Source organism: Tigriopus californicus, chromosome 10 (genome assembly GCF_007210705.1).
Source record: "Tigriopus californicus strain San Diego chromosome 10, Tcal_SD_v2.1, whole genome shotgun sequence".
In the NCBI taxonomy this organism is placed as follows: Eukaryota; Metazoa; Arthropoda; class Copepoda; order Harpacticoida; family Harpacticidae; genus Tigriopus; species Tigriopus californicus.
The window spans coordinates 1342981-1370080 of NC_081449.1; the positions used below are offsets into that span (position 1 = coordinate 1342981).

General features: G+C 44.3%; 2 protein-coding genes across 2 annotated transcripts in view; both read right to left on the minus strand.

The window, feature by feature from the left end:
• Positions 1 to 11477: 11477 nt before the first annotated feature.
• Positions 11478 to 15548, minus strand: LOC131888612 (aryl hydrocarbon receptor nuclear translocator homolog). Its single transcript, XM_059237512.1, has one exon. The coding sequence runs from the start codon at positions 14152 to 14154 to the stop codon at positions 12040 to 12042; it is 2115 nt and encodes a 704-aa protein (XP_059093495.1). The 5' UTR covers positions 14155 to 15548; the 3' UTR covers positions 11478 to 12039.
• Positions 15549 to 20395: 4847 nt separating this feature from the next.
• Positions 20396 to 27100, minus strand: part of LOC131888610 (serine-rich adhesin for platelets-like) — a 15012-nt gene continuing 8307 nt past the window's right edge. The window contains exon 2 of the mRNA XM_059237509.1: positions 20396 to 23060. Coding sequence (XP_059093492.1) covers positions 21565 to 23060 — 1496 coding nt within the window. The 3' untranslated portion in view covers positions 20396 to 21564. The remainder of the gene's footprint in view (positions 23061 to 27100) is intronic.

Here is a 27100-nt window from a genome sequence, read left to right on the forward strand (position 1 = left end):
ACTATTCCTCGAGATTATATTTTCCAATCACCAGTCCTTCAGCATGTTTTCAGATCCTTCAGATGATGTTATCATCGAAGCCTTCTACAACAATAAGCATCATTTTATCAAGCTAATATTCTTACGATATGAACAATCAAGTAGTGTGTCGCAGATTATGTCCTTATGTGGCTTGCCACGCGCGCTGACATAGACTCACCCCTAACCCTTTGGTTTTGACATCCTGGCTAAAACTGATCGGTTTTTTATCCAACTAAAACCCACCATGGTGCCCGCTGGTCTGTGGATTTTAAGATGCTGCCCTTCGTCCTCTCTGTTTGGTTGGCGTTGTTGTTGATGTTGTGGATGCTTTCGTTGGTACCGCTTCTGCTGCTGCTCCGGCTGCTGGTGTTGTGATGGTGCTCGTTCTGCCATTGCCCCAGAACAGCTGAACTTTCAATGAATATAGAACTGCTGGCTGGCATGGAATTTTCACTCGTTGAAAAACATCCATTGTGACGTCATAGAACGACGACCAAAAGGCCAATTTGTGTATTTAACTCCGATGTACAGCTAGTACTCCATTCATGGATGGGGTACACTACACAACAAACTACTACACGTACTTCTATCCACTCCGTGTATGTACTACGAAGCTTAAAGCTCGAACCAAACAAACATGATAGGCCTCCATCCATCTACGAGAATCGCATCCGCCTAAAAAAGGGCACATTTGTAAGAGCACACTTGATCTTTGCTCGAGAACACTTGATTTATCTCCGTCTTTGCATCTTCGCCCTGAGATGTCGCCTAACGTGTCCACAACGCGATCTCCTTCGTTTATCCATAGCTTATTATATTGTAAGTGAGTCAGTAGTCCCATTGAGTTGAAGGTAGGTAAAACTATGAAAACTTCGTCTCGTGGTTGGTTCGATCCTGTTGCGTTGTTCATCTCAAACGGCCATATTATACTTGTCTCATTTTTCTCTACTTCTCCCTCACATTGGGTTGACTCTAAGCCCATTCCCATGTGATATATATTCGCATTACCCTTCTTTCTTTCTGTCTCTCTCTCTTTCTCCTTCCAGAATTCTCTCCCTCTCTACGGTACAGTATATGTACTGAAACTCACTCACAGCCCAACCAAGACTGACTTGGAGTCTCGTTCTTTTCTCGGTCTCCTTGTCTCTGTGTGTTCGTTCTTTTTGCTTTGTATCATCAGGAGAACTTGAGCCCAAATCCGAGTCTGGACGGGATGCTCAGTATTGTACTACATTTCATACCAAGCCAGGGCTTTGGTAATGGCTCCAAAGTGTTGGTTTGAAAGAGAAGCAATGTCAAAATCTTTTTTAGACCCCAGAAGGTGTCCCGAACTCTGGGTGGGGTCAATTTTCAACGTCAAGAACAATGCTGATTTTCCCCCTACTTGAGCAACCATTGGGAAGCCAAAGGGATGGGTTGAGGGATCGAGCGTTAGAGAGGTTAGAGGATACCTCGCATCGAATTCCAAACAACCCTGGTTCAATTCTGTGGGTCAGTATGGTCAGATAATTTAATGTTGGCACATTCCGTTAACAGCTTTTCCATCGAGAACGCGCATCTGGTTGAAGAAGCCTGAACAGGAATCGAACTCGCCCTTAGAGGCTAAATCTTTCTACACGGGATATTTTAATAGGTTCAGGAGTTCACTTCAACACTAGAAGATACATATTTTATGAAGAAAAAAAAATAAAGGATGGAGGAACGGGGGGGGGGGAGGGTTGCTTCTGCCACCAAAATGGTTACCAACGAAACCAACTCGCTCGGAGTAACCTGATCCTCTTCAATGTGGAGCACTTCAAAATGAATGATTTATCTCTGTCTACAGACCATTGGGGTCTGGGATAGGGTGCCATGCTTTTTACGGAGGGTGCTACATAGTGGTTGAAGGATAAAAAAAAGCTGAACGAGGGTTCTTCTTGCGCTCTCCTTTCGAGATTATTCCAATTTATCCTCTCCTTATCCAAGATGAGGAAATAATGGCCCAGGAATGTTGGCTGCCTTTTTTTGGGAACGGATTGGCGAGGTCCAATTGTGTCCAGCTTATCACCAACACAGTGATGTAATTAATAATTAAACGAAAATACCTGGAAATGGCATTGTGCCAACAAACTCAATGAGAAGAATGATAAATGAGGTAGATAGCCAGTGATTCCGCTCGCCAAGCTGCATTATTACGACAAAAAGGCTTATTCCACAACGACGACATTCGGGTTGACGAGGCCAGGGTTCCACTCACCGAACGAATTCAATGAGTGGAACCACCGGGATTTGGCTCACCGAATTGCTGCAATGTCGGGTCCAAACCTCGAGCCAGACTGGGTCTCTCCTGCCTTGGTAATGGAGTCAGTTGAGATGGAATGGTAATTTGTTTTAAGCGCTTGACTGCAGTAATAAAACGGTCAATAATGGAATTTGAGTCCCACTTGAACCTAAAGAGACAGCCTGACCTCAATTGCTCAGCATTGGCGTCTGTCAAGGTGCCACTCCTGGTCCACTGTCACAACTTCTCATCAAAGAGAGGGAGGAGGCGATGAAGAGTGGGAAATGATAGGTTTGGCTTACCAAGAAATTGATTCAAATGACTATATCGAGAAGCACTCACTCATTCACTTCCCCGCGTATTGAAAATTAAACTTCCAGTGGTTGTCCCTCACTCTCCCCGCGTGGTTGGTTACCAACCTTGACCGACCAGGCTAGGAGGGAAACAAATACTTACACACATACACACACACACACATACATCGGGGCTATTGATCAGCTATCAACCAGATGATCAAGTTTCAAAGTGGCCGTCGGAATTATGTCTCAGATCAGGTCATATGTTGCATTGTGTTATGCGGGGGGGTTCTCCGATCTGATTCCCTGGCCAGCGCCTCTATCTATTGCGTTTCTATCAATGCATGCAGTGAACGGCTCTATCGTTGTTTGATGATGATGATTTAAAGGCCAGAAGCTATTTCTTTAGATTGGAAACTACATACGTACATCCAGTGGACGGACGAGCCATGATGGCCCCTTTCAATTCGAGGGCTTTTTTCTGCTTCTTCCTCGGGTTTTGCCGGGTTTGCTGGTGCTACACTGCTTCTGCCGTCGTCGTCATTCTTCTTCTACTTCCAACTGTCATCCTGGAGACAATAACATATCAATATTGAATCATAATCGACAGAGACATCGTCAGATGAATACAAATGAATTTTGAGGTTTTCATCGCCGCGGCCCGATATACAGTAACGACGATAGTTCCTACTTGGAGACGATTGGAAGAAGCCGACCGACCTGCTCCTGGAACAGAACAATCAAAGCGAAAAACCCGTCGGTGGCAAACAAGGTGGAAGTCGGCAGGTTCATCGATTCTTGACGATACTAGATCTGCTGCTACTCCAAATAGTAACAACTGGCGTTTGACAAGAATGGACAGATCTTCCGTCCGTCCGTTCGTCTGCACAGGAGACTCGTAATCGATTGTCATGTTTGAGAATGTTTGAAGCCTTGTTCGACAATCAATTGAATTCAAATTTGGAAACATTGGCTCTCACAGATGAGATGCACTTTTCGTCCATTGTCAATTTGTGACGTGTCACTTCGGGTTTTGCGTGTGTGTGTGTGTGTGTGCGTTTGTGTAGGTGGGTTTGCGTATAAAATCGGGTCAACGTGAAAACCCCGGAGACGACCCGGATAAGTCTTAAAAGGAAAGGCGGGAAATTTAAAGTGACACTTGGAAGGCGCTCCGAGTAAGTAGCATATGAGGCGAAGAGTTGAAGGTTGCTTATTAAAGGCTCTTTCATAATTCATGACAAGCCCACACTAAGGCTTAATGAAGACAATTACTGTTCTCCCAAATTATTCCCCAGAGACAACTAATTAGTATTGATTGGTAAAAAGTTAAATGGCATGTCGAGCTCGTAAAAATAAACGAGTGAAAAGGGGAAGGGAAGAGGAGAGAAACGAGCCCGAGGGAGAAAGAGAAAAAGTTGGCTCGGCCTTCCTTCGTTGGGTCTATGTGTTCTTAGGGCTTGATTGAATCTAATGTCATCCACCAGCTCCCCACAATTACGAGCTTACAAATGCATTAGGAACTTGGAGTAATGTCGTCAGTCGTCGGCCATCCAATAATTCTCCAATTTGGCTCTCAAATGCCAACCCGATACTTATTTGGTCACTCCAACCCTTTCTCTCTCGCTCGGGATCCACGGGTTTCATGACCAATCAAATGCCATAACTTGACCACCAACATCATACATGTCAACTCTTGTTTTCAAAAATCTCCGGCTTTGTCTTACGACTAGCATAGTATCTCTCTTTTCTCTCTCGTTTCTCTCCCATAATAATACAAAAAAAGCACACTCAACACACTTGGAGTGTTGTCAAACTGATTCCGATTGTTGTCTGACACGAAAAACGAAAAACAAGGAGAGGGCCATACACAAGTCAATGAGGATCACCTGTTACATCTCATTTCAACATGATCCGAGCCCTCGACGGTCCTCACGAGGCCCCAGATTCGACGGTGAATTTCATGGAGATATGAATCAGCACAAGACAAGACGAGGCATTTCATCGTGGAAAATTAATTCCCTAACACGTTTCCCACATATCCCACGAACACCTCTGATTAACACCCAACGTCCAACGCCCTCTGGCGTCGAGTCTTTGCCCGGAACCAACATTATGATAGGCACATTCTCTATAAGATATCCATGTTCTGTGTATGTTCAAGATGCTACGATGGTGGAGGTGACGAAGCTTGATTACTTGATTAGAGCCCTCATTGATTAGTAGGGACGAGTGTGTTCTTATTGTTGTTGTTGTTGTTGTTGTTGTTGTTGTTGTTGTATGATTGCGTGCCTGGCGGAGAAACCGCAGTAATTCACAACCTGAGACACAAGTCCGCCTGTCAATCCACGTTCGGTATGTACGTACACTCTACGTATCTATCGTCATCGTCGAAAGAGCCTTTTTTGGTCATTGAACTGAACGCGAAGGGAGACCTGTCCCACCACAAATTCGGGTATCCCGATCCACCGCCTTTGGGTTATAGTTTTTGCGGCCGAACCGGCAAATTGTTTGCCAATTGAAATATTTATAGCATTCTTTTCCAGACCTGATAATGCGTGGGTCCTTTCAATTTGGGGGCGAAGAATGTGCCAGCCCATTCTGTTTGAGGGCTGGAACCTTGAATTCGATTGTTCATTGGGCTAATTGGCACGGCCTTTGAGCGAGATTGGTTACGCTTCTCATTCATCCTTTCTTTTTTGTTTTCTTACATGAATTCGGATGAACGGTTTTAGCACAAGCGGTGGGGCCAAACATAAATGCACTCCCATTAAAGTGGAGAAGAAAAGTTTGAACTGAAAATATGGTTAATGGAGTGGGAAGGTTAATGGTCTGCACCGAAATCTCTCCATAACTTGGCGATGGCATTGTCACACACATATTCTATCTCTGTATGTGTAGGCCTTACGAAATATGTAATGGTATGTATCAATGAGCGCGTTTTACAATAGTTCCCCCTCAGTTGAATGACAAATCAATGACCGCCATTCATGACTTATGGGAAAGCATCCATCAACTTCAATGATTACACATGGGGTGATCAAAATGATGATTGTACACGGGTGTCTTAATCAGCTATTTCGCCAAATGGCAGCACAATTAGATTGAGCAAAAACAATCATTTATTCTCAATGCATTTTCATGCTCATTTGAATTTCCAATTGGCTCGAGGAAGAGGAGCTGCAGCAATGCTCCAGCAGTTCAATTCAAGCAACTACCTACATAGCACCAGTAGAAGCCGAAGGATGAAAATTGTTTCCCGTCCATCCATTCGTCGTTCTCCCTTCCCAATTCAAATTCAACGGTGGACATCTCGTAGAGGAGTGACATCACTTGTATATTTGAAGCTCTCTGGAAGTTCGACCCCGGTAAGACCAAACCTTTGGATTGGCTTTCCTAGCTAAGGTCGGGGGTTTGAATTGCCATGTTCAAGAAGGCGTGAACGTGGATCAATCGGAAGGAGCATATATGTCGCTTATCTGGTTGTGGTTCTCTACCTCGCGGTGCAAAGAGAGAAAGACCGAAACATGGATCGTCGCGTGGACTTCTGAATTATGAATACCGAATGTTAATGCCGCTCTTGACTGATGAAGTCAAGAAAAGATAAAGATCAACGAAATGGGCTTCCCCTTCGTATTCTATTGAGAATGGACTGGAAATGGAAGGATTGGTTAATTGCACAAATTCAAGCAGTCCCAATGTTGGATTGCTCGGGTTTTTCTGGCGCTTTTTTCCAATCGCCTTCCTTCACAAACCGGAAATGGCTCGAATGAAAATTCAATCAGCATCCTCTGGCTGGGCAAGAGCCGTGAGTTCAAGTTTGTTTGCTTGGGAAGCTTCTTGAATATTGAATGATTTCGCGTTGTACTCTTTTTCCCCCGAAATCACCTTCCGTCCGTGGTTCAAGTTCCCATCGATACGTAATGCCTTTTTGAATCTAGGATCTGGGCATGAATTTGGACTTTTCTTGTCCAAAGAGGGGCCTCTTCAAAGTGACTGGATTCCAACGATTCCCTCAATTAAATATTCTGCGGCTATGCATCCATCCACCACGTTTAGACGTACTGTATGTACATACATTGTGGACGGGTGAGTTTTCATTCATGAACGTGCATCCGAATCAGTCCTGATTTTCAAGGAAACCAGGATCGACTTATGTAATCATTGATCATCACTCGAGGCCGCTTTCTTGGAACCTTAGATCAAAATCAGGCAGGATCACCTTGGATTTGGATAGGCAACATACATTTGCTCCATGAATCCTCGAGGGAGGTACAGGTTGTGCTAGGTACGAATACAACAACACCAACAGCTACGATTCGGATAAACATTCCAGGAAAGTGTCGAGCATTCGACAAAACCATTCAATAAACCTGTTCTTCCCAAGGGGAGGAGGAAACACGGGGGAGGGAGACAAACTCCCGACCCCTTCGTAATTCGGCCCATTCAAATGAAGAAGGGGAACAGACATCGAATCCCGAACCAAACATCTTTGTCCCCGATCTGCATCCATTGTCACATCTATGTCCGTGAATATCTGGGCCTCCTACTAGGCCCACCACGTCCTCGAGCATATTAGGCCGCTTCAATGGCCTGAAAAGGGCCCACTCAATGCCTACAACTACCGGCTCGCTCCATCCTGGAATGCTTTCCGGCCCTGTCTCAGTCAAGACGTTTGTCTAGCTGGTTTTAATCGGGCACTGATATTGAAAAAGTGGAACCAGATTTTCTCGCCCTAAAAATTCAGGTTTAGCATTGACGGACTAGCTTAAAATCAATCGTTTTGGGCTAGTTATTCACTTGAGAGTGAGTGGGTTGTCACTGCTATTGTTGTTGCTAGTACTACTACTACAATTACTACTACTACTAGCCTTACAACATCAACAACCATCGCTTCCCACCATTACTTGTCGTACTACGTAGTGGACGAGTAGCAGAAGAAGTATCATATCTTATGCATTGCCAAAGTGTCATCTCATTGTCTTGATATGCCTGGGAACCGAAGTGATAGGGAAAAACTGCTCGATACCAATTGTCAGCCATACATCAGCACAAGTCAAATCACAACGTGTGTACTATAAGCAGCCTGGCAAAACTCTCGGCGAAAACTGCAGCGAAAAGTGTCATTGACAAAGTGAATCTGTTGGCCTGCTTGCCTTCCAAAGGGGACGAATAGCAAAGTAGTTTTAGCAATAAACAACACCTGCGGCCCGAATTTTCTTCTCCCCCGATAGTCGTTGTTGTCGTCCATAGACAGTTTGCAATCGTCGTCGTCGTCGTCGTCGTTGTTGCAGTGGTAGTAGTGTTAGGTACTTAGTATTAGCAGTATCCCGAGTCTGTTCGTCGTGTATGTTTCAAAGAGCTCTGGTGGGTTGACTAGCTTGTCTGTCAAATACGAGAAGATAGGGTCTCCCAACAAAATTACACCTTCTCCCGAATAAGCAAATGTGTAAGGGAATGTTAGAGTGAAAAGTGCCCTAATTCGTCAACTGACGTTCGAGCATGTAGATGCACAAATTTAAGTATGTGTCTGGGGGGGGGGTCAGTACGTGGGGGTTGTTTTCGATGAGAAACCTAAAGGATTAGGATTTTGAAGAAGTGAGGAGGCTTTGCGTCTTGTGGTAGAACAATTCAACGCAGTTTTGAGCTAAGCCTTTGCCTCCAAATATTCGCAATCAATTCCCAAGTCATAGAGAGAGGGGTCACAAATGCGCAAAAAGTTGGCAAACTTGAGCAAAAGCGGCTCGTTTTGTGGTAAGTTATGTATGAATGTTAGATGCTATCAAGATCGCAAAAAGTGATCTCGTATCATGTACAATTGTTATATTATTTTCATTCCCGCCTGAGGACGGCTTGACTTTGTTAGTCACATATAAAACAGACCATGAGCGAAATACCTCCAAGTGTTTGGGGGCAGCATCTCCGGGACGAGCGCATGTTCACGCCCAAACGTCAGAGCCTTTCTTCGAGCTTCTTTGTTGCGGACAGGAGCTTCAATTCTCAATATCAGAATAATTAGCACCTTCCTTGATGACTTCATTACGCCAAATAGGAGTATATGGAGATATTCAACGACATGTTGAGGCATACATTATCCGACGTTTCAAGGATACATTCGATTCGATGCACAGCCCAGTGAGTGCTCTCTCTCTCTCTCTCTCCTTCTTTCTGCTCCTGGACCGAGTTTTTTCCCGTCAATTGTGATTCAAGGGAAATCAAACTTTTTCCAAGCCAAATGAGGCTCCTTGATTTAATAGGCCGTAATCTCTTTTTCGCTCTTTCTTTGGAGCTTTTTTTCGTTTCAGGCAAGTTGTTACATTTCAAGTTCCTAGCCAGCCAATTGACGCTCCTGGCCTCCTCCATCCATCGATTAGACAACTTTATTCTCTCCAACAGAGACCAACAACACCAACCAAACACCAACCATTTCAAGGAGGAGGAGGAGGAGGAGGAGGAGGAGGAAGGGGGGAGGCAAAAGCAAAAGGAGCAAGGGCAGTCTTTGGTTCCCCTACTAGTCGTCGGTATGTATGATATACGTGCATACCGTTGTACGTCCGTACGCTTTGGATGGAGGTGGGTTGGTTCAAGTTGCCCGGAGTCTACGTACTTACTACCACTACTACCAACACCAACATCAACACCAACGCCACCAACACTACCACTACTCACTGCAACCTACAAATGGTGTTTGTGCCAAGGAGTAACAGAGAGAGAGAGAGAGAGAGAGAGAAAGAAAGAGAGCGAAGGAGGCGATTGACTCAATGGATGGAATGAGCTCAAACTAGGTGGCAAACTCGAAAATTTTCAAGGCAGGCGAAAAAATGGGGAAAAGTTAAATCAAGCTTTGAAGTTGCTTGGTTGTTGTTGTTGGTGGTGGTGGTGACGGGTTGTGTGGGCAATGTTTTTTTTTTCTCGACTGGTAAAGTCAGAGTGGAAGGTGGTGTACTCTGTTTCTCTTTGTGGTACAAGAGCACTTGTCGAATTGAAGCGGCTGAAGAGAGTGGAGTTATTATGAGCCATTTATTTCTCTTTTACTTCAGGGAATAAACCCATGAGCCCCTTTTGGTACGAGTTGTTGTAGCACCGGTATGTAGTACATACGAGGACTCTTCGGGTTGTTGGTTCGTTCTTTTTCTTTCCTTCTTAGTCTGTCAATGGCTTTTTTTCTTCTCTCAGAAGCATTATCACTTCCATAAAAAAGTTTCATGCTTAGTTTGGTTTTTCTTAGTCCTCTTGGTCGTCGTCTTGTGTTTCGTCACATTTTTGTATCGGCTCTGGCGAGAGAATCCACCGGAGATTGAAATTGAAATGGAAAGAAGTGCCAAATTGCGGTCTCAACAACAACAACAGCTACAGCACCAACACTATCAGCCGGTGCAGCAGCAGCAATGTTTACCTTGGAGGTGGCAGTCAGAAGTTGGTTTTGATTAATGAAGGTGCTTAATTGATAATGATGGTCGTTGTCTTCGAGCTCGCTGCTCTGGCGTCATTTTTCACAGGTGACTGAGAACCTCGTCGAAAAAAAACACACTCAATTCCATTATCGATGATACCCCTCACCCCTCGTCAAGATCATCCAGGCTTAACATCTTATTCCTTCATTCCTTCTCGCAAGTGAACCACCACCACCGGCCAACCAACTATCCAACCAGTCAGCTAACCAAGCAACCAATTCACTCACTCACGCACTCACTCACTCACGCGCTAGTTGTGCTAGTTAGTGAGTGAGTGAATGAGTGAGCTCTGCAACGCCACGTGGAGCTTGAACCCTGCCAATGGTTTTCCTCCGATGGATGGTCGTTAAATCAGTCTGGCAATGGACTTCATCATATTTCGTTTCTTCCCAATCTTAACAGCCCTAAAACACATTTCCTGAGTTTAGCCAAGAGTCTGGCTCTGGAGGCGTTTAGCACGTTGTACATCCGAACGGAGGACTTCCAAAATCCCAGAGCGGAAGAGGCGTCTCGCAGGGTTTTTTGTTACGTTCACACCATCATAATCATCACTCGCACCCTACCACCATCGCCCAGTACCATCCGTGGGGCTTGTAAAATCGAGAAATTCGAGTCTGTCTTGCCAAGGGCAATGGGTTCCTTCAGAAAACAATTGGTTTGGTATCATTATCTAGGCTGGGACTTGAAATTAAACCTGCACCCAAAGCGCTTTCCCAGTGATGACTTGAGAGAATCTCTTTTCCGAGGAAATCTCGCCGCCCAAGGAAAGTTTGAACAGAAACGAAACTCAAATAGATTGACCGAATGGATAGGGTGCAATTATGAGCGATTGGAGGCATTTGTTTGCAAAAACAAATTCACACACACACACACATTCCCAAGCTGTTGTTGTTTTTTGAAAGCAACTTTTTTCTCCTTCTTCTCAGACTTCTTACAATGTTTTTCGATCGAGGCACAAGACGAGGGAGTTCTTGGCGGTGGTGCTCTACGTATGTATGCCTACACTTGCACATAGTACGAGCACATGGACGAACGAACGAACGAACGAACGAACGGACAAGGGAAGTAGCAGAAAAGAATACGCAAATGAGGGCTTCAGGAGGATTCTCATGAATATTTTAGGTGAGAGGGATTACTGACAACCCAGATCGGAAGCAAGAGGAGGACAAGAAGAAGGAGGAAGAAGAACAAGAGGAAGAACACGGTCACGAGGAACAATCCCAGACCAATTCCACAATACTAGGTTCTGTACGCCTCACATAACTCGACTTTGGCTCCACATACTCCCAACGTATGTACATGACAATTCAACCAGTCACTATTCTATGCAGAATGTAGTATGTTCTATGTAGCTCCGGATCCCAACATCAATGGTGACTTCAATAACACTCCCGTGAAGTGGCGGGAAAGAGTTCAAATAGAACACATTCTGGATGAGTTAACTTTCAATTGATTTGTCTTTTCATTTATTTCTAATACACGGTCTTTACGTATTTCGTTCTCAGAATAATTTGAGCATTGTTCTCGTTCATAATAGTGATGGTGTGGCATGTTGTAGTACACGTACATACGAACGTCCGCAGTACTACTTTTTTTTACGGGGGGGTGGATGATTCGTTTTGTCAAACTTGTGATGATGACTGACTGGCAAAATAACTCAAAAAGAGTTCAAGTCACGTCGCGTTGGGAAAAAGGAAATTACTAAAAATGTGGTTGACCTTTTTTGGCATGGCTGAGAAGGATGAGGAGTAGGCAAACTTGTCCATTTCAACGCAAGAGCAGCACACCATGAGCTTCACCAACATCGTCATTATCGTTGGAGGAGGAGGAGGTTTTGCTGTCGTTGGGGGCGATGGGGACAACAATCGACAACGGTGCAATTCGGCATTGCCGTGTTGGCGAGGAGGCGCCCAACTCAAGTCAGATGTCTCCTTTTCGTTCTCGGGTTGGTTTTTTTCTCTCACGTAAGTGTGTGTGTGTGTGTGTGAGAGAGTGTTTTCACAAGTATTCACTATTGATATTGACCGGTGAACATCCCACCCAGGTTTTCAAAACCGTGATGGGTGGGAGGAGGAATGCCGGCCGCCGTCGAGTGGGCCATGGCCCCGTGATGTCCGAGAACGTGGAGCATATCACCTAATTGATGCTGCTCATGAGGGTGAGGGTTGAGGTGGTGACCGAGTTCAAGGCCCGTGGCTTGGCCGTTGCCCGCCGTGGCCTGCCAATGCCACATCGAACTGGCGGCTGCTGAGTGGGTGGGTGTCCGATAAAGGCCGGGGGAGCGACTCGGACTAAGGTTACTATAATGGTAGGCGTCACTTGATGGAACCACGGGCACTGGGGCCGTCACTGGTTGAGTCCACGCACTCTGAGGAGGCGTGGGCGTGCCACTGTTCTTACCCACGGAAGCTCGACCAGGCTGCACACCTGGCGAACCATAGGCAGCCACAGGCGATGATGTTTGGTCATAAGAATAGACCGGGGTGGCCTGGGGTGGGGGTGGTCCCACTTGTTGCTGCTGTTGCTGGTTGTTAGGGGGTGCACCCAAGGCCGCAGAGGCGGCGCTGGGATTGGCTGACTGGCTCTGACTCATGTGACTGGAATAGATGTCTTGCTGGTGCCGCCCACCCCCACTTCCCCCTGTGAGACTATAATCCAGACCCGAATTGGGGGTATGACGGTAGTCATTGGTGGTCGTTCCTCCACTGCTGGCTGAAGCCACGATGGGATCGGCACTGGTCATGGTGGAACTGGCTGCTCCTGTTTTGGCTGTCGAATTCGTGCATACAATGTACTCAATGTCATCAGTGTAGGGATTGAGGAAGGCAAAGGAGTTTGTACGCAGCCATATCCATTCATTATTCTTTGCTCGGAATCGGTACATAAAGTTCATGACTTGACCCTTCATTTTGACTACCTGATCAAAGGACTCTTTCATATGGGTTTGGTCCTCATTGTGGATAAATTCAAAACAAGACTTCCCCAAGAGCTCTCTAGGATTGTAGCCCATTAGGTGAATGACACGCTGGTCGACAAAGGTGAACTTGCCCTCAACATTGTGACGGGACACGAACTCTAGGGCACTCTCAGCACCGGACAAGTCATGCGTATTTGGCATTGATGTGACCTGGAGACGGCCAATGGCAACGAGACAACATGAGCTCCCATGCAGTTCCTCCTCTTGGGAGCGGTCCAACTGGATTCCCTGCGGAGGCCAGTTCTTGATGTAGCCCGTACAATGGACCACCGTGTAGCTATCACCAGTTTCACTCATTCCCAAGACGTTCCGGTGCCGCACTCTGTTCATGTAGCCCATGGACTCGGGACTGACTTGGCCCAGACGCATTCGACAAATGAATCCCCGACGGGAACCCATGCACAAGCGCATGGAACTTTGGCTACCTTCCTTCTTGACTGTGCCAGTCTTGAGATCCAAGATGCGGCCATTGTTTTGGCTGTCTGAGGTTGAAAGCTGCTCTCGGACCTTGTCCGAGTCCTCCGGATGGATGTGGTCGTAAATTGTGGTGCCAAACCACTCTGTTTGAGCGTGATGCAGCACAGGCGTCACCGAATCTGACACATATATCACTCTGCCAGTATCGCAAGAGACCACAAATAGAAACCCGTCGGCAGCTTCCAGGATGAGGTGCTTGAGTTCATTATCAGTCAGGAAGGAGGGTTTGTAGGAGGCATCGTTTTGAGGAGGGGTACTGGAAAGGCCTCGGAGAGACTTGATATGTGCAACGGCCATGCGGAGGATGGTGAGTTTATCGGGCTTGCGGGCTAGAGCATTACAAGTGGGAACCATATCTGACAACTCAGTGATGTAGGCGGACATCTTGTTCCGACGCCGCCTCTCGATTTCACAATGATTTTCACGGGCAAACTTCTCCTTGTCAGCACTCATTCCACCCGTTTCTTCGGTGTCCATTCGTCCGTATTTTAGCCTTTGGTCTTCACCCACACCTCCCACACCGCCCACTCCCACACCCACATTTGGGTCTTCAAGAGGTCTTTTGGCGTGCATCATGGCTGCATGATGGTGATGGTTGGGCATTTGGGCATGGGGCCCGGCCATACCCATGGCCATTCCTGTTGCTTGTGTCGCTGCGGCAGCAGCTGCCATGTGATGGTGGTGGTGCGTTCCAAGGGTGGATGCGGCCGTGGGACGACCGGTGGAAGCGGCTGCGGCTGCGGCGGCAGCAGCTGCGCTTCCAAAGACCGAGTCACTCCACACGCTCGCCACCGTGATGAGTTGGACTCGAGACTACAAGCACCATTCAGAGGAACAGGGGTTGGTTTCAAATCACCCAAATTAAAGCTTTGGTAATGGTAACAATACCGGTCTCTCTGGCTGGTTAGGAGACCCTCCTAGCTCCTCTAGATCATAACAGGGCAAGTTGGATTCCTTGGACTCATGTTTTACTGGGCAATTAAACCAGCTTCTAGGGAGGAATTCACCCCCAATGTTGTCACCTAATGCCAAATGATGGGGAGTGAAGTTAATGCTTGGATTTTTTCTTCTGGCTTCCTGGCTCTCCTTCAGTCGTCCCTTTTTGTCTGGCTTGGTTTTTTTCTTCTTCTCGTTTGGCCCTGTGTGGCAATGGATGGTGATATAGCAAAGCAGAGCAGGGTCGAAGTGAAAAAGACGTCGCTGCAGTCGTTGAAGGGGCTTGTTTCAGTCTGGAAAACGGTCAGAGATGTTTGAAGGATTTAGCTGCTCAAAAGTAACTCCAAAGGACGACGTCGAAGAATGAGAGCTCGAAGCCGAAGCTTGTCTTCTACCACATGTGCTTGTGAATGGAAACTAGTCCGTCTACTTGGCACTGAAGATGAATAGATGGTTTTCTAACGATCCGGCTTCTCTCGTCAAGCACACTGAAAATCAGTACTTCTCCAATCTCCATGCACTTTTTAAGCGGACTCAGATCAAAACTTGTGATGACTCCAGTTTGTGGGCTAGTGGATGTTTTCACTACAACGAATTCTCACTGAATACTCGGGCATGCGGCGTGTATCCATTAGAGGGATTTGGAAGATCTTTTGGGTGGGGGTTGCTGTTGGTTGTTTCGTGGAAGAACCGTAGTTTGGGATCACTGTATGTAAGACCGACAGGGATTGACGGTTTGCTAGTCAAACAAGTCACAACACCTCGAGCAAAAACTGGAACACAAGCAGCAAGTTCCTTCTTGTTGTTGGGAGAAGAGAGAGGAAAGAGGCTAAGGCGGAGGCGGAGGCCCTTCCTTGAGAACCAATGGAGAGTGATATGAGATGCTGGATGGACCCAAAGCCGTCTTGCTTGTCCCGAAAGATCCTTGGAATGCGTCTAAAGGTCTGACATTGGCAACAAGCAACCGCCGACTGTCGAATTGTTGGAAAACGCGGCACTCCAACGCTCACGAATAATTGCAAATAAAGTGGCTTAGTTCTTCTCTCTCTCCCTCTCTCTCTCTCACTCACTCTCCTCTAAAAGAAGTCTCATATCATGTCGCCGTCTCCCCATCCTTCCTCCTCCTCAGTCCTCAGTCTCTTCACTTCTCTCGCTCTCTCTCTCTCTCTCTCTCTCCCCCCCCTTCACACACACGCCACCACCACCATCCACACCATCATCACTAGCACCAACAACGGCGGTCTCCATCAGTGGCCTGGTCCACTTCAAACTTGGGCGACCATGCACTCCTCCATCTTTTTCTTCCACCTCCGGTTGGGACCCTAAGCACCCACCACCAACACCACGATCATCACAGACACAGGCATAGAGCGAAACGAACGAACGAACGAGGGGCAGGGAAAAGAGACCTCAGTGTTCAGAGTGTTCTCAGTGTGGGACCCTAAGCACCCACCACCAACACCACGATCATCACAGACACAGGCATAGAGCGAAACGAACGAACGAACGAACGAACGGAGGAACGAACGAGGGGCAGGGAAAAGAGACCTCAGTGTTCAGAGTGTTCTCAGTGTGAGTATGTGTGTGCTGCTATTGTTCAATTAAAGATAAATGGAAACATGAGGATTATTTTGTTTTTGTTTTTGAAATGTTTTTTAAGTTTGTTATTTGTCATTTTGACATAATGTCATTTGTTTGGCCAAATCAACAAATAGTAGCAAACTTGTTAGTTTAAGACAAACGTCACATATATAAAAGTTTGAGTAACTTGCAACATATTCACATTTAAGGGTATTAACTTAGCAATGCCCACCACCAAACCTTTTCAACATGAACAAAGTAACCTTTGTCTTTGGAGGCAGCGTCAGCGCTCATCAAAGCTTTTTATTTTGTACTGATAGCAGGCTGGCCAGGTTTTTTTACTAGCAATGCTAGCTCGTGCAAAATCAATGCTAAAAGAATGCTAATTGGAATTCAAAAATGCTAGAACAATGCTACTTTTTAAGAAAGGCAAAGTATTCATGGTGCTCATAAAGAACTTCAGTTTCACAATTCAATTATATTGGCACTCTATGACAGGATATGTTCAGGCGACATCTTGAAAATTATACTTTTAGAAAAAAAACATTTGAAAAACACAAAAATCTAAAACCTGGCAATAAAATTGATTCAGTTTGTGATTATGATATTCTCCTAATTTTGAACCCTGAGACTTAGAAGGGGACACCAAAAAGTGACAAGTTTTATTTGAGTAAAATGTATTTTAGGATTTGAACAAGGTGTTTTTACACAAATTAAAATTGATTATATCGCCAAAAAATGTTCATCTTGGGCGAGATTAGATCAAGAAAATAAGATAAAATGTTTTTTGCTCATGCATCATGCTTCAAAGCGGACATTAGCAATAGCTAATGGACATTAGCTGCAATAAGTTTCTTTATCCATAGAGCTCAATCGTTTGTCAATCTCATCCATTCTGATTTTTTTTTTTTGCTATTTTTGCATCTTGTGATTATTTGGTTTACCTCAAATGGGGGGAACACTTTACGGAGAACAATGAAACTAACCAAAACATTTATGTTTGTTTGAATATTTTAGTGAAATCAACCCATAATTACATCTACTTAATGATTGGTACTTCGTCCTCTCACTGACCATTTTACTCAATTGTTCGATTTGTATTAGCCAACCCAAAATTTTTGGTGGGCCAAAAATATGTTTACAAACAGAAATTTGGCTAAATCTTCCTTTGAATTGAGAAAGCAATTAGAATGAAAATCATTTTTGCTTCCTTTATGTAAAGTAAACAATGGAATTAGCTTTTTGGCTGCAGCGTATCAATTTCATGCAACGGGAAGGGATCCTATGAAAGAACATTGTTAACATCGCCAAATGTAGCTTCCCTTGTGAGATTTCTTTTGCTTTTCTCCCTTTTGGTCATTTTTTCAGTGAAATAATGCTAGAAAAATGCTAAAATGCTAAACAAGATCTCGCAATGCTTGGACTATACAAATAATGCTAGTTTGATGCTAAAAAACAGACCAATGCTAATAAAAATCCAATGCTAGCGGCTTTGAAATAATGCTAATTTTCAAAAATTAGCATCAAAAATGCTACCTGGCCAGCCTGACTGATAGTAACAGTTCAAACTGTCTTTGAGTCAACCAAGAAAAGGAAATGTAATCCCATAAGATTTTATGTTTTGTAATTGTAACGACCTTAATAGCCCAAAAAATGCCCTTTACTCGTTCCTTTTTTACGACCCAGAGTGGCACTTAGTTTTTTGTTTTCTCGTTGGCAACTGACGAAACTTGAAGCTTTAAGGCAATCTTCATTTCCATTTTTCTTCATATTTTTCATATCTCTTACAGAGAGAAGCGCAGGGCTAAGAATTGCGTTTACTTTTAACAATATTGAATGTGCTTGCCGTTTCAAAATTTTGTTATATTTGTTTTATTGTTTACATTTCCTCATTCAAATTCAGTTAAAATAATAGCCCTGACTCAGACCGAAATCTTATTTTAACTTGAGATTGCTGCAGCACCAATTTTTTTGACTCTCCGCCATATCTATCAATGACTATGGGCACATGGTTCTAAAAAGGAAGTTATGTTTGCTCAAGATTTCAAATCTTAAAAAGGCATGAAAACGTTTCCAAAAGCTTATATTATTGAAGTATTTCAAATTTTGAAAAAGATTGACTTCCTTATTTGTATTTTCCGTTAGCTTAGCCAAACGAGCATAAAGCAAAGTATGACAAATACGCAGTGCAAAGCAAAAACAGTATCAATGCTCATTTGCGAAACATGTTGGCAGTAACAAAAAACCTTAACATATTGGTCTTCTAAAATTTTATTAGATGTAATTGTAACTAGTAACGCCGACCCCACCACTACAATCTTCGCAAAAAAATAATCTCCATCAATGAAGAATTCTTGGAAATAAAGTACTCCACATTCAATCTTGTCCTGGGTAACCATTGTTTTATTTAGTTACAGACTTCTAGAGATATGGAAGTTAAACAGAACAGAGGCCAAGCTTTCTTCCCTTTTGAAACATTCACTCTAATCAAATAAGGTCTTCATTTAATCAAAGAATCTTGCCAAGGTAATGAGCTTGGCTGATTTTGGGAAAGGTGATCAAAGTAATGAAGTAATGACTACAACCTATTTAAAGGTTTGTCTTCGGTAGACTTTGTGCACCATAACTGTGAATGAAATTTCTTTGCAATTAGATGTGAAATATAAATTAGTTAACTTTGATTGCGACCATGTTAGCTTTTTATATAATTTTATGCATTTTGAAAAAGGATTCAGTTTTCCCCTATCAGGCCGATTTTGTCTGTCACTGTCCATGTTTCTAGACGTCCTTGGCCATGGAGTACGTCAGTAGCTTACCTTGCCGATGATCTAGTGATGACAGTCAACCATTGGAATCATAGTTGGGGAAACATTCGGTCACTAGAGAACCACATTGAATTCCGCCAAATCACACTGTACCAACTTTAAGTAAAATCCTAAACGATGAAAGCTGCTGCAAGACCTGATGAATTATCTGATTGCCAGAATCAGTTATTGTTAATCTAATGATTGAAAATAAAATGTAAACAATTGAGTCTTGTAAGATTCGGGGGACACATAGTGGGTTTAGATATTGCCTGTATCTTGCAAAGTGCATACAAAACCTTAAGGTAGGTCAAAAGAACCAGAACAATGAACCTTGTAATAAACTAGAGCTAGGTCGAGTGCGGCAAAAGTCGGACTCGTACGAGTTCTTTGATATTTTGACTATTTGCCGGACCCGCCGAGTCTGGATTCGAATCTGGCAGAGGACTCGATTCTTTTTCTGCAGAGTAAGGTCTAGGGAAAAGACTCATCTTCCAAAATTCTAGGAAAAAAATAAATCGTCTTTTTGACAAATCAGGACTCGAGTCCCTTCTGGTAGATCGAAAAATCAAAATCGGGTAAAAGACTAGAGTGCACTCGGACGTCCAGATTCGCCCCAGCACTATAGTAAACCATGCAACAAACTAAGATTAGACATAGACTACTGTATGAAGATCACAAAAATGTGAATGTGCCAGGGACCAATTGACCAATGAGTGGATTTGAAATTTGTTTAGCAATTATCTTAACATTCGCTAAAATTTCTTATAATTTTTCCAAGGAGCTCTGAGGGCAAAATCTTTGTAATGCACCTTGAAATGGTCTTAAATCCTCAGAGTCTAGACTAGTTCGAACAATGAAATCGAACTCTCTTCTTTCTCGGCCTCCTTCATTGTTGAATTTGCTTCCCTTTAATATTCGTGGGGAAAACGTAGGCCTTGTTGATCCGGTTGCATCTTTGAAGTCAGAATTGGACAAATTCTTGTGAAAAAACTTCCGAGTCCGACAACCAGTATCTAATAAATAGCTTTCAAAACTTATTTCAAAATTTGTAAAAAAAACTGAAGAAAACCTGGTGCAAATATGAATAAGTTTGTTTGAAAATGCCAAACGGGAGCTTTGTTATCTATTGTATCCTTTAAGTAGCAACTGCCTGATGTGGTACCTAGTCTGATGATGACAGCACAATTTTTTGGAGGTCACTGGGATACTCGTCAAAACAGTGGAGGTACTAGAAGAACAAGATACAAAGCGAAATATTCGAGAAAAAAATTCTAATGGTTCAAAAAGTTTTTGGTAAAATAAAAAAGTCTAATCCAGGATAATCAAGTACAAAAACAGTTTTTCTTATGCTAAAGGGTTTTTTAAGCATGTTAAGGAATAAAACTGTGAGTGTATTAAATTGTAATGCCACACGAACCATTCCTTCAATGAAGACCTGGATCATTGATGTTTTTGAAAAAGTAATGGATTTTATCTTGGATTCATATGCAGAGTTAGACATGAGCGACCTCAGTGGGAGTTGGACCCCCTTTGTCGGCCCTTAACGGCAGAGAACATGAAAACGTCCCAAAAATTTAGAAATGCTCAAGGACAGTTTTAACGGCAGTTGTATTTCGTGGAAATGGAAATGTATCATAAGAGAAGAGACAGAGAGGTTCTTTGATCAAGGATTGATAACGGTATCTGTTTGTAGAGAGAGAAATGCCAAAAAAGAAAAAAAATGAATGTAGAATAATTGAAGGGGCACGAAATATCATCAATAGTTTTAGATTTGGGCTAAGTAGGTGGAGGCTAATAAATACATCTCGAAAGGCATGGTCCTTGTCAAAAAAAAACTCCCGATGAGGACGTGGAATGTGTTGCATAGATTGGCAGGAGGTCACAGAGTTTCATCGTTCATCATACTTGGAGCTTCCTGAATAAATAGATCTAGAAATAGAAACAGGTTCAAGGAGGGACAATGGACATCGAGTTTACTCAAAAATATACAAGATGGCCGAAAGGTAGTAACATATCAAAGTAAAAACAAAGGCCTGTCAAGGACAACACCAACAAATAAAAAATACTTGAAAATAGACAATAGTAACAAAATACCCAGAAGTGAATTAGATATGACAAGAATCTTGAGACCCTACTCAAACGCTGATTGAAGTGTATCAAACGGATGTAGAAGAATTTCAAGATATCAGACGGCTGATTTGGGAGAGTGTACCAAAAGTGTCCAAGATGTTCCACGTGGGGTCTAGAACGTCCAGAATAATCTTGCTACTCCTCTCGACAATAGAGTAGTTCTAAATATATTTATATAATTGATCTACTTATAAATATGGTGTAAGAACTATGACTGAATTCCTAAGGCAGTTTATACAGTTACGGTGTGATGATTGAGAGCAAACGTCTCGGAAATGGCCTCTTTGACTTGAAATGGTCTGATGTGAACTATATTGCAATGGGTTATCGTAATCTTAGCTTCTTGCTTGGTCTAACGGGGAAACAGGGATTTTTATACTACTAATTGACGGCTACTACATCTGGAAAAGATGATGATAATAACAGTGTGATAGTGCTGAAAACAATCGTGAAAATGATAATAACAATGATAATGGTAATAATAATTGGTAATAACGGTTCTAATATTGGGAAACTGAGATTGAATACTAGTTGACAGCCCTGTATGGACGTTATTTTTTGATTGTGGAATGATTTTTCTCTCAACGATGTCGATCTCTTCCTTTCGTTTGGGGCAAGTTCATCGAGGTCAAGACTTGGCCAGGCAATTAATATTGAAATTGTTAATGGTGTGGTTGTTGCTTTCTTCATTGGAACTAGAATTCAGGGAGGTAATTTGACTCAAAACAGACATGGCCATCAGTTGGACCTCCTCTGCCGTTGACAGCTGGTTGTGATGTTGATTTTGCGGTGTTTGGGGTGAGGCCGACGCCGGGATGGGCGATAATGAAGCTATAGAAGAGGACGAGGACGACGACGATGAGGAGGACGAGGAGGAGGACGAGGAAGGCGAGGAAGACGGACACAGGTTTGGCACGATTTGATTTTGATGATCTAGAACAGGCGTGTATTGGCCCAAGTGAGGGGTCAACGTGATCGAGGCCACTGGGACTAGGTCCGACGGAAGAGCTTGAGCCACAGGTTGATTGGACTCCTTCTCCTTCGAGATCTGAATGGACGATGTCTTGACGGGCTTGCCGTTGGCATCCACGTGACCTAAACGCATCTTGAGGACCAGACAACGACGCTTCTCCAAGTGCTTCTTCAAGGAGTTTTTGAACACGAACGTTTTGTCGCAATGCTCGCAACGGAACGTGTCCTTAGAGGTGTGGCAGAGCATGTGGCGGTCCAATTTGTCCTTGGTTTTGGACCGATGTGGGCACTTGGTGCAAGCGTACGGGCGATTCGAGTGGCAGGCAATCTTGTGAAGCTTCAGTTCATTTTGACTGGAGAAGCCCTGGTTACACACCGGGCAACGTTCCGAAGCGCCTCGATGGATCTTTCGATGGAGAAGCAAGTCATACTTGGTGGCAAACGCCACTTGACACTCTTTACAATTGAATATTTCTCCCGTATTTGAACTGTGGATCTGGCGCTGATGGGCCTGCAATCCGCTCTTGGTGAAGTAAGTCCTCTCGCAGATGTCGCACTTGTAGTCCTTCTGACCCAAGTGGAGTTTGTAATGGAGAGTCAGGTTGCGCTCGATCATGAACTCCTTGCCACATGTCTCACATTTGAACTCCTTGATCCCGGTGTGGGTCTTGAGATGGCGGTCCAGCTTCTGAGCCGAGCCAAAGGCCACGTCGCATTTGACGCACAGGTGATCGCGTTGATGGATCTTCCTCCGGTGGGTATTTCTCGACGCAGATGAATGGAAGGTCATGTCACAGAACTGGCATTCGTACACCGTGTCCGTGGACTTGGATTTTGATTGCTGGACGGGTTTGTTGTTGTTATCTGAGTGATGGATAATCCGATGCTGACTCAGACTGCGAGAGGAGTGGAAATTTTGCTTGCAGGGGTCGCACGAGAACTTCTTGATGGGCGATTGTGACGCAGGGGCAGAGAATCGGGGCAAGACCGCCGGTTGTTTGGATGAGAGCCTTTCCACTGTCGGCCCCGGTGGACTGTCATTGTGATTGGACGAGAGGACATTATCCAATTGTCGGAGTCGAAGGTTAAGGTCCAAATCCCACGTGGGCACCATTTCCGGCGCCGAGGTGTCCATGGCATCCTCAAAGTCATCTGGAAGCACAAGAAAAACAAATATAAGAAATCATGAAGTTGGCGTGTTGGTGCTTGGAAGGCGCACACGTGTTCTCTTGTATTTTGTTTTGATTTCATGCACTCAATGGTAATACACCCAGGGCCGCCATTCTCACTGTCGAGAGTCTGACCCCATTTCTATTGTGAGCCCGATTGGGGCCCATGTTGTTTTCAAGTGGTTGTTTGCTAAGGTAAATTTGGTGGGACTTGAATGGCCATTGTTGGCGTCTTGTTGGTTTTGAAATGGACTCGCAAACATTCCATTCAAGTCATGGATGGGGTTTTTCGTGCACTCGGCTACAGAAATTGACGCGTGGGAGGTGTGAAATGCATAAGTGGAAGAAATAGGTCAGACAGTCATTGCTCACGCACGCACTTTTTGAGTGGGCCCAGCCTAAGAAGATATGACAACGTTTAAGCTGTCATATTTCCTGAGCATGGAATATCTCTCTCCCCCATTAAAGTCGTTGGTATGCTCACTGGGGTGAGGATGAACTGTAGCTGAATGAAGGTAAAAACCTGTCGTCATTTTAAGATTAGTTTTTTTTTTACTTCTGTCACACACTTACACACACACACACCTCTGTGAACAAAAAACATAGCCAACGGTTAGGGAAAGTCTGAGATATTCCAAGAGATCACTTGAGGTTTGTAGGCAGGGAGGAAGGACTAAGGACTGTATTGGGCATTGCAAATGAGGGAAATCCAAGTGCTTCAACATTTGTACTTGGTCGTTCCTGAGGGAATACCATTCAGCCTCAATTACGTCGAGCGGTCTTCGAGAATTCAGGGTATCGGAACACGTTTGCAGCTCGAAGCATTCCGCCAATCCATTCCAGATCCATTTTAGCCATACAACTTCACTAATCCAGACCCTCTCGTACGACAACAGCCTCTATCTAATGATATTTTGTCGTAGAACACACTTTGCATTTATGTAGGGGTCCAAATCTTGCGCCATTAACCAAGCGACATGCAATCTGATGGGAGCCAATCCATTAATTTGCAACCTTTTTCCACTTTTTGTGGGTTTTCAACCGGCTTGGGGAAACCATGACACTCTTTCCCATTGATAAAATGATTGTTTTAAACGCCATATTTCGCGATCTGTCTAGAAAATCCAGAGGTGTGCCTCTATTTTTGAATAGATTATGGAAAATAGTTCTTCCTTCCTTCAGAGGGTCTTTTAGAGTCTGGGCAGAGAGGTCGCTTTTCGATTCTCTGGAAGACAAAAAATCAACAACAGACCCGACATTTTTTGGCTTCCAGCAGCTTTTCGGAGAAACCGCCATATTCATGGAGACATTCTGGGACATGTTTGTTTTAGTGCGTGTGCGTTTAAGATTTTTTGACAGGAATTAGACTTGTCTACTTCATTGGCACTGGAAATTAGCCAAGTCATGCGACTCTCGAGATTGGATTTATTTGCAGGAATGATATTGAATTATTCCGATAGCAAGAAAAAGACGGTTTTGTGTTGGACAAACATTTGTTCTGACGAGCCGGGATTAAGTGGGACAAATGAGATCCCTGTTTTGATACATTGGCAGATTTCCCGCCATGAAGTTGTCATTGACGATGTGATCACGAACTGTTTTCGAAACGAAGATTGCGGTTGGTCAGCTGTGGTGGCTTGAATTTCCAACTTAATGATGGCTCTGCCGAAAAAGAGATCAAAAGACGTAGGGGAGGAAAAGGAGGAATGAAAGACGAAGACTTAGGGGGGGGGAGGAAAATCATCAAACAGGAGGGTTGTGGCGGGGTTCGCTCTGGACATGGTTTGGTTTTATGCACACAATCAGATGACAACACTACAAGCGCTAACTTAGTATACTCCCCTCATGCTACTACAACTGCTACTACTGCAACTACAACTTCTAGATACGTCAAGACTGGTATGCTTTATGGTACGTCAAATGGACGTGGGTTGATTTCTTAATCAACCACAGGGATACGATCCGTGATCTTTCACCGAGCAAACCACAACATTCCCGACCGTAAATGACAACAAATGAATGTAGCACGCATCAGCTACCCGGAATCAATGACCAATCAACAGAGACCAATGCTACCCCGACAACTGATACCATAATCGTTACCTCATGCTCTGCGAGAGAGGCACTTGACCTACAATTCATTGGGGGCAAAACTTGTGCTGGCCGAGCTTTCAGGCCAGTATATTGGCACGACATGTGTATCCTTGGCCCATTGCCTCCTCGTACCCATACCTACTGTACACATCGGTAGAGCGGCCAACCGAGAGGCTGAAGACCATCATGGCAGCCATTCCTTTTGGGGGTCTTTATCTCTCTTTAATCTCCAATCTCGTTTCGATACTCAATATTTGCGTGTCTTCGGACCGACCAGCACCAATCTTCCCTCACAGTCCAGAGGTCAACCAGACCCAACTCGGCGTCAGTGGTATGTACAGTAAGGCTGGATGGACACGGATTGCGCAGAATGTGTAAAAGTAGAACTTAACCATTAATCATTGATATTTTCTTGTGTCCATCCAATGCCCGATATTGCGTTGTTAGATACTGGGCATCCAGGCAACGGAAAATGATAACAAAATGGAATTCGCAAGGGTGCTCGTTGTGTGGTCGATGTGCAAAACGCACGTGGCTAATATGTACATGGGTCAAGTTGCCCGCCCATCTGTGGATTTCCTTTTGTGGTGAAGAGTTGGCCAATCGTGTGGCCATATCCACATTAGCGTGTGCTAATTTACGTGCCTCTCAAGCTCACTCTAATTGTTACCACAATGGAAGCTCGGTGGTCCATGGCTACCGATGTCCTTGAGAAGGTACGACGTGTTGAACACGGATCTTGTACTGGACACTTCAAAGGATTTCTCGTTCAAGATATCCGGAGTCTAATTTGCACAACCAGCAATCAATCAGCCTGTACGGTGTGTGAGACTGGGTGAAAAGTTCTTCTTCACACTTGAGTAGATCAACCAATTAAAGGTAGTTTTATAGAGGGGGCTCGCAATTTCGATTTTGAAATCTACCGCACCTGAGTGGTAAATAGTGAACGATCGTACAACAATGCCAGGGTGTATAATCGTCTTTTTTGCTTAGTGTGGTGTCGGGTTAGATTCCCTTGATATGCCAAATGTTGATTGGATCATGTTTTGGCTCTGCTGCGAACTTGCAAGCTGGCTTTGTTTCATGTCACTTCTGTGGAAGACGCGTTTGTTTGGTCCGTTCGTGTTTTTTTAATAAGCCAGTGTTCGAAAGAAAATGCGGTTCCCGGAATCTGTCCAAAATCAGGAATGTGATTTATAAACATTCCGGAAAATTCGAAGTCAAGTGGGAATCATCAGCCGACCGGTGGGGAGTGTCGTCGCTCCTCACATTGTACATGCTTGTGAACTGACTACTACCTGCAGTCAGTACGTAGTGGTAGTAAGTAGTCAATGCCGTAGATGGTGCGGCCGGTCCCTTGCGATCATTTGTCATCCGGGCCTAATGAAGATTTTACCATAACGTGTCATCGATTGCGCCCCGTTTTGAAGAGGATCGTAAGAGGAGCCCAAATGTTTGGACCTGCAGGTGCTCCTCCGTCTGTTTCTTATCTAGGGGATTAGGCCCATCTGTGATGGTTGGAGGTAGTTGTCGCGGAGATGGTGCTGGTGGCAGCATCGGTAGCAGCAGCCAAATGAACAAATCAACCGGTTGACTCCCTTTTCGCTCCAAAATTTCCACTCGCATCGACTGTTATTTGGGTGCTTTAAAGTGCGATTGATGATCACTTCCAAATGGGTGAATTGCCAGAGTGACGAACACAAATAAGGGCATGAAATCTTTGTGGATGAATGTGCCCGAGTGAGTCGAGTGAGTCAAGTGAGTCCGGCATTAGTGTACACCCATGCGCCCAACCAAATAACCAGCCACCCACCTATCCACCCAATGTAAAGAGGTTTCGATTCCCAAGTCGCTTTCGGTTATTTGGATTGTTTGAATTGCAATTGGCACAATGTCGAATTGAGATTGAGGGGGGAGAAGGAGGGAAAG

Bases quoted from the DNA above. Each gene is read 5' to 3' on its own strand.
- LOC131888612 (XM_059237512.1), bottom strand. From the start codon at position 14,154: ATGGCAGCTGCTGCCGCAGCGACACAAGCAACAGGAATGGCCATGGGT.